This window comes from Babylonia areolata, chromosome 31, assembly GCF_041734735.1.
Source record: "Babylonia areolata isolate BAREFJ2019XMU chromosome 31, ASM4173473v1, whole genome shotgun sequence".
NCBI classification, from domain to species: domain Eukaryota; kingdom Metazoa; phylum Mollusca; class Gastropoda; order Neogastropoda; family Buccinidae; genus Babylonia; species Babylonia areolata.
Window position 1 is genome coordinate 4,308,378 of NC_134906.1, and position 8,416 is coordinate 4,316,793.

Genomic DNA, 8,416 nt, shown 5'->3' on the forward strand with positions numbered 1-8,416 from the left:
GTGCCAGTGTGTGTGTGTGTGTGTGTGTGCCAGTGTGTGTGTGTGTGCGTGGTGTGTGTGTGTGCGTGCGTGTGTGTGTGCGTGTGTATGTGTGTGTGTGCCATGGCAGTGTGTGTGTGTGTGTGTGTGTCCCACAGTGAGAGATTAAGAGGGAGACGGAGAAAGAGAGAGAGAGAGAGAGAGAGAGAGAGAGAGAGTGTGTGTGTCAGTGCGTGCGTGTGTGTATGCCAGTGTGTGTGTGTGTGTGTGTGCGTGTGTGTGTGTGACACACACAGGGAGAGAAAGATGGAAAATAAATCCATACGACATGCATTTAGGGAGGCTATCGAAAAACTCGTCCTCAGTGCAACTGTCATTATTTTGGTTTGTTCCCACATCCACACACCCCTCAAATCACACATCTACAGCTAGTATGCGCGCGTGCGCACACTGACACACACACACACACAACTGAAAAAGAAGAAGAAAGTTTAAGCGTTTTCCACGTGTACCGATGCACATGGCTCCCGTATCGAGCATGCAGTTCCCAAAAGCACACACCTGAGCTTAGGTATGAGACTTCGAAAACAATTGTTCAAACACGGTATTCTCAACTGACCCGGCAACACCAAAAGGTGTGCAACGGCTTAATTGCGTCACTGGGTTTTGCACAATTTTTCGATCGATACCTTTTGACCGTGTGTCGCAGAGCACATGCAGTTGGCAGTATAACATTCAACTCATTTTGTGTTGGTCTGTCGAGAATGCGTTGAAATATATGCTTTGAAAGAATATAATTTCCACTGAAGAACTGCATTGTGACCATGCTTGGGTTCAAGTGCAAATATACAGTCGCAAAGTCAACGCCGGTTACGATCACGTTCACTCGTCGGAAATAGAAGTTTCAGGTATCCGCTTCATGGACGTCTCGAAGTGCAACATCACATCTGCTAAAAATGAAAAGAAGGGAACAACTGCCTGACTTTCGCACAAACTCAACGTGCAATAAATTGAAACGGTAACCGAAACATGGTTTGAATTCTGAAACGGCGTGACACCCAAATGTTCTGAAACGCCTATTTCCGGACAGCTCGTGCGCATGCGTCCCGAGCAACTAGGAAGCGAATGCCCGAAGAAGACAACACAAAGTGACAAGAACCTCGGTGTCAGGATCTAGCAGCTTGCAAGGCTTTCCAGTATTAGGACGAAACAAACATCCTGTCATTATGTCTGATGACGATTGGAATAGCAATTTTGACAACGACGATTTTGATGAGCAATGGGAGCAGGCACGCTGTGAGTTTTTCCAAAATACTCCGGCTTGTAATCTGGTGCTTCTCTTCAAAAAACCATGATATCATTATTATATTTATAGTAATGCACGTCCACTTGACATGGGCGTAAAGTGATTTTGTGTTTGCCATTTTCAAACACACAGACACAAACCCCACACACACACAGACACACCCACTGGGTGACCCAGTATTAGTTTCTATTGAAGTTCACTGTGTTCGAACAAATCCATAATACGATACATCACATCTACTCTTAACTTTCAGAGTGGATTTCTACTATAGAGTTTTGACAGACGACAACACTTATGCTGCCATGGGGTTCTTTTTCAGTGTACCAGACCAGATGTAGATACTGAGATTGTCACACATCACACAGACACACAGTTTCAGTTTCAGTAGCTCAAGGAGGCGTCACTGCGTTCTGACAAATCCATATACGCTACACCACATCTGCCAAGCAGATGCCTGACCAGCAGCGTAACCCAACGCGCTTAGTCAGGCCTTGAGAAAAAAAAAAAAGACTGAACATGGTTATATGAATGTACTTGACCGAGCATACTGTATCAAATGCCATACGGGCTTTCTCTAAGTTCAGTGATATGATTCTGCCATCACCACTGAACGAAGATCGCTTACAGTGGGTCACCGTAGGCAAATGTGGTCCGTGGTGAGCAACTCGTGTAACTTTTCAATCATGTCCAGCCACACAGACAAACAAGACAGACAGACAGACACACACACACACACACACACACACACACACACACACACACACACACACACACACACACACACACATGTATGCATAACCAAAAGCCACATGACTGGCAGGTGAAAGCGAGAAAGGTAAAAAGCAAAGTTCATGAGCCATAGTTTACATTCTCAGGGTTTCACAAACTCTTATTAAACTGGCAGCTGCTCCAGAGAAATGATTCACAAGCAAGAGCAGTTTCACAGTTTATGGCATTATTTAATTTATTATTCTGAGACCTTGTTGCGGTGGTGCATGTAGACAGAGCTGCATGTGTTAACATGTACGGTATATGAATTTACTTTGAGCTGTATATTTGAGAGAAAAATAACACCCCACTGAATCAGTGTTTATTACTATCATCATTTTCTTCTCATTATTGTTATAGTCTATTAGTAACTTAGTAAGTATGCAAACAATAAGTATGTATGTAAGCAATAATGATGATATTAATGATAATATGATGGTGATATTATCATTATCATCATTGTTATTATGTTGTCATTATTATTGTTAGTATGGTTATTATTATTATTATTATTATTATTATTATTATTGTCATTCTCATTATTCTCAGTATGATTCTTACTATTGTTATATCATTATCAATTATTCTCATTATCAGTATTATGTACTTGTCAACATCATCCTCATTATCATCATCATTGTAAATGATTCATTAGTTCTGTAAGCATGGCTTTGAGAGCCCTCAATGTAAATTCCTCCTCACAAATTCATCATACCTTTCAACTTGCACTAGCACACTTGACTAAAGTTTGACTTTGTGGCCTCGCACACAACAGCAACGGTGAACATGGGCGTTGGCATTATCATCGCCATCGCGGTGGGCATCCTGCTCTTCATCATCATCTCGGTGGTGGTGTGCATCTACTGCGTGTGCAAGCGACGCACCCTCTCCTCAGGGACGGTGGTGCAGAGGGGGCCCCCCCCAACGCAGCAGGTGACCACCTACAGCTTCCCGGTGCAGCAGCAAGGCATGGTGCCACAGCAGCATCCGGTGCCGCCTCAGGGATATGGTCAGTGTTTTGTGTTGTGGTGTGGTATGGTGTGGTGTCTCGTGTTGTCCTTCTGTACTGTGGCGTGTTGTATTGTGTAAAAATTGTTCTGTTGTACATTGTCAGCAAGGCATGGTGCCACAGCAGCATCCGGTGCCGCCTCAGGGATATGGTCAGTGTTTTGTGTTGTGGTGTGGTATGGTGTGGTGTCTCGTGTTGTCCTTCTGTACTGTGGCATGTTGTATTGTGTAAAAATTGTTCTGTTGTACATTGTCAGCAAGGCATGGTGCCACAGCAGCATCCGGTGCCGCCTCAGGGATATGGTCAGTGTTTTGTGTTGTGGTGTGGTATGGTGTGGTGTCTCGTGTTGTTGTCCTTCTGTACTGTGGCGTGTTGTATTGTGTAAAAATTGTTCTGTTGTACATTGTCAGCAAGGCATGGTGCCACAGCAGCATCCGGTGCCGCCTCAGGGATATGGTCAGTGTTTTGTGTTGTTGTGGTGTGGTATGGTGTGGTGTCTCGTGTTGTCCTTCTGTACTGTGGCGTGTTGTATTGTGTAAAAATGGTTATGTTGTACATTGTGACCACCTACAGCCTCCCCTGTCCAGCAGTGTTGTGGTGTGTTGTGTTTTGTTGTGTTGTGGTTGGAAGTGTTGTGGGTAAGTGCGTTGTACTGTTGTGTGGTGGTATGATGCCCGACTCGTCCTCAGTCAGAAAAAATCTGAGCACATCACTACTCTTTTGCAACATCTCCACTGGCTCCCTGTTTCACACAGAATAAAGTACAAGATCAGCACTCTATGTTATAAATGTATTCACAAATCTGCCCCTTCCTATCTCTGCGGCTGCCTTCACCTCTGTTCTCCATCTTGCTCACTACGATTGGCGTCGGATCCACTCTGTTTACGCATACCCAGATTCAAACACTTGACTGTTGGCCGCAGTTTTTTCTCTGTCTCTGGACCTTACAATTGGAATGAACTTCCTCTTACGCTTGGTCAAGTCTCCACACTCAGCTCTTTCAAGTCTGGCCTTAAAACCCACCTCTTCCCAAAACAGCCTCCCTTCCCTGCCTCTTCCTTGTCTTCAGTTTCTCCAGTTTTAGAGTTATGCATGCGAGTGAATGATTGGTGCGAAAGCGCTTTGATTTGTCTCTGCACAAGATTCAGCGCTATATAAATACCATTTTTGGTGTCATATACTGTACCATGTCAAACTGATGCAAACTAGGCCTATCGGTTTGCTCTGCTTGGCCAAATTTTGCGCGGCTAACAGTGAAAAGACGACCCGTCTTGCCCAGTCATTATTATTATTATTATGGTGTGGTGTGGTGTATTGTGCTGCATTGCGTTGTCACCATCTATGACTTCCATGCCGAGTAGCAAGGCACGGTGCCAGAGCAGCCTCTGGTGCTGCCTCAGGGATATGGTCAGTGTTTTGTGTTGTGGTGTTGAATGGTGTTTGGCGTTATGTTGTTTTGTGGTTAGATGTGTTGTAGTGGGATGTGATGTGGTGGGGGTGTGTTTGTTTATATATTGTGGTGTGTTGTTGTGGAATTGTGGTATGGTGTGGTGTGTTGTTGGGGAATTATTGTGGTATGGTGGTGGTGTGTTGTTGTGGTGTGGTGTGGTGTGGTGTGTTGTTGGGGAATTATTGTGGTATGGTGGTGGTGTGTTGTGGTGTGGTGTGGTGTGGTGTTGGGGAGTTATTGTGGTATGGTGGTGGTGTGTTGTTGTGTAGTGGTGTGGTGTGGTGTATTGTGGTGTTGTGTGTTGTGTTGCGACCACCTCCAGCTTCCTTGTCCAGCAGCAAGGCACGGTGCCACAGCATTATCCAGTGCCTCCTTAGGAATATGGTCAGTACCAGAATCAGAATCATGATTTACTTGTCATGAAAACCGTGAATTTTGTGGTGTGTTGTGTTGTGTTGTACTTATGGTGTGTTGTGGTGCAGTGTGGTTCAGTGTGGTCTGTTGTGGTTTTTGGTGGTGTATTGTGTTGTATTATTTGTATTTGTATTTCTTTTTATCACAACTGAAATTCAGGCTGCTCTCCCCAGGGAGAGCGCGTTGCTACACTACAGCGCCATCCTATTTTTTTTATTATTTATTTATTTATTTCCCTGCGTGCAGTTTTGTTTGTTTTTCCTATCGAAGTGATTTTTCCACAGAATTTTGCCAGGAACAACACCTTTGTTGCCATGGGTTCTTTTATGTGTGCTAAGTGCATGCTGCACATGGGACCTCGGTTTATCATCTCATCTGAATGACTAGCTTCCAGACCACCACTCAAGGTCTAGTGGAGGGGGAGAAAATATCGGTCGCTGAGCCATGATTCGAACTAGTGCACTCAAATTCTCATGCTTCCTAGGTGGATGCGTTACCTCTAGGCCAACACTCCAACAACCCCAGTTGTGACCACCTATGAATTCACTGTCCAGCAGCAAAGGTTGTTGCCTTAGCAGCATCCAGTGCCAGCTCAGGGAGTTTGTGTTGTGTGGTGTGGTGTGTTGTAAGTGTATTGTGGTGTGTTGTGGTGTAAGTGTATTGTGGTGTGTTGTAGTGTGGTGTGTTGTGGTGTGGTGTAGTGTGGTGTGTTGTAAGTGTATTGCGGTGTGTTATAGTGTGGTGTGGTGTGGTGTGTTGTGTTGTGGTGTGGTGTGGTGTGGTGTGGTGTGTTGTGTTGTGTTGTGTTGTAAGTGTATTGTGGTGTGTTGTAGTGTGATGTGTTATGGTGTGTTGTGTTGTAAGTGTATTGTGTGGTGTGTTGTAGTGTGGTATGTTGTGGTGTGTTGTGTTGTAAGTGTATTGTGGTGTGTTGTAGTGTGGTGTGTTGACTTGTGTTGTAAGTGTATTGTGGTGTGTTGTAGTGTGGTGTGTTGTGTTGTAAGTGTATTGTGGTGTGTTGTAGTGTGGTGTGTTGTGTTGTAAGTGTGCTGTGGTGTGTTGTAGTGTGGTGTGTTGTGTTGTAAGTGTATTGTGGTGTGTTGTAGTGTGGTGTGGTGTGGTGTGTTGTAAGTGTATTGTGGTGTGTTGTAGTGTGGTGTGGTGTTGTGTTGTGTTGTAAGTGTATTGTGGTGTGTTGTAGTGTGGTGTGGTGTGTTGTGTTGTGTTGTAAGTGTATTGTGGTGTGTTGTAGTGTGGTGTGTTGTGTTGTGTTGTGTTGTAAGTGTATTGTGGTGTGTTGTAGTGTGGTGTGGTGTGTTGTGTTGTGTTGTAAGTGTATTGTGGTGTGTTGTAGTGTGTAAAAAAACTGTTGTGTTGTAAGTGTATTGTGGTGTGTTGTAGTGTGGTGTGGTGTGGTGTGTTGTGTTGTGTTGTAGTGTATTGTGGTGTGTTGTAGTGTGTAAAAAACTGTTGTGTTGTGTTGTGGCCACCTACAGCTTCCCTGTCCAGCAGTGTTGTGGTGTGTCGTGTGGTATGTTTTGTTATGTTGTGGTGAGAGTCAATGAAGGTTTGTGTCAGTGGTGTTGGCAGAACGAGAACCGATGTGAGGTTTGTGTCAACGTTGTTGGTCCATTAGCTCAGTTGGTTAGACTCAGAGCGCCGTGTCGATAACTCCTGGTAAAGATCATGGGTTTGACCCCCATGTGGGCCACTTAGTGTTTAGGAGGAAGGTGGCAGAATGGTTAAGATGCTAAGCTGCCAGTACGAGAGTCCATGAGGGTGTAGGAGGTTCTTCTTCTTCTTCTTCTTCTGCGTTTGTGGGCTGCAACTCCCACATTCACTCGTATGCACACGAGTGGGCTTTTACGTGTATGACCATTTTTAAACCCGCCATGTAGGCAGCCATACTCCGTTTTCGGGGGTGTGCATGCTGGGTATGTTCTTGTTTCCATAATCCACCGAACGCTGACATGGATTACGGGATCTCTAACGTGCGTATTTGATCTTCTGCTTGCATATACACACGAAGGGGGTTCAGGCACTAGCAGGTCTGCACATATGTTGACCTGGGAGATTGTAAAAATCTCCACCCTTCACCCACCAGGCGCCGTCACCGTGATTCGAACCCGGGACCCTCAGATTGACAGTCCAACGCTTTAACCACTTGGCTGTTGCGCCCGTCGAGGGTGTAGGTTCGAATCCTGCTTTTGCCCTTTCTCCCCCAAGTTTGACTGGAAAATCAAACTGAGCGTCTAGTCATTGTGATCAGACGCTAAACCGAGGTGCACTTGGCGCACTGAAAAAAAAGAACCCATAGCAATGAGAGTGTTGTTATCTGGCAAAATTCTGAAGAGGAAATCCACAAAACAAATATATATATATAAGCATAATAATAATAATGGATACTTATATAGTACACTATCCAGAAATCTGCTCTAGGTGCTTTACAAAAACGCTTTTGTTAACATAAAACATTATATCTATGTTACATACACACACCAAAATGTGACTACACACACACACACACACACACACACACACACACTGCATACATACATTTTAACATACATGTGTATCTAACAGCTATCCTATAACACATACGCACACATAGTCAGACACAAAGCATGCACTCCAGGCCTGACTAAGTGCGTCAGGTTATGCATCTGCCTAGCAGATATGGTGTAGCCTATATATATATATATATATATATATATATATGGATTTGTCCGTAGGCAGTGATGCCTCATTGAGAAATTGAAACTGAAACTTGTGTCAGCAGGTGCAGCCTATCCTCCAGCCGTTGCGCCAGGCCCAGCTCAGCCGTACCCCCCGCCGCCGGGTCCTGGAGGGTTCGCCCAGCCAGCCCCTCAGCCGTACCCCCCTCCTCCGGGGATGGTGATGCCCCCTCCCTACAACCCCCAGCCCCCGCCCATGGGCGTCAGCGAGAAGCAGACAGCCTCGGCTCCCCCCATGGAGTAGTTGACTCCTTAGGGAGGAGGGAGGGGAGGGATGGAGGGAGTGAAGGAGATGGAGGGTGAGGGAGGACGTGATTTTTTTTTTTTTTTTTTTTTTTTTGTCGTTGTTGTTGAGACACTGATTCTGAGATTTTTGTATTCCTGTATTGCATCTTTAAGAGTGGATGTATAGATCTATAGTGACTCGCATGAGGTAGTGTCTTTTCACAAGTAGTGTAAGGGGGTTTTGTTTTCTCTCTCTCTCTCTCTCTCTCTCTCTCTCTCTCTCTCTCTCTTTTGTTGTTGTATTTTTTGTTTTAATACAAATTAATTATTAGCTGTTTCAGGGTTAACAAACAAGCATGGTGATTATTGGAAGATAATGTGTTGATGTTAGCAGATACATAGTAGTCATTTAGTTAACATCATGTCAGAGAACTAAAAAAAACCAAAAAAACAAAAACAAAAAAACCCCACAAAAAACAACAACAAAGAATGAAAACAGTGTAATCAGAAGTGTAAATAATGACTCAAAG

At 44.5% G+C, this 8,416-nt stretch overlaps 1 protein-coding gene across 2 annotated transcripts; it reads left to right on the forward strand.

The window, feature by feature from the left end:
- Nucleotides 1–1,127: 1,127 nt before the first annotated feature.
- On the forward strand, nucleotides 1,128–7,958 carry LOC143275944 (uncharacterized). Of its 2 annotated transcripts, none has more exons than XM_076580290.1 (3): nucleotides 1,128–1,275; nucleotides 2,829–3,062; nucleotides 7,703–7,958. In XM_076580290.1, exons 1-3 carry the CDS (start codon nucleotides 1,206–1,208, stop codon nucleotides 7,903–7,905), a joined length of 507 nt encoding a protein of 168 aa, XP_076436405.1. In that variant the 5' UTR covers nucleotides 1,128–1,205; the 3' UTR covers nucleotides 7,906–7,958. The 2 variants fall into 2 exon arrangements, with proteins under 2 accessions (XP_076436405.1, XP_076436406.1); XM_076580291.1 differs by having other exon boundaries at nucleotides 7,706–7,958.
- Nucleotides 7,959–8,416: the final 458 nt, after the last annotated feature.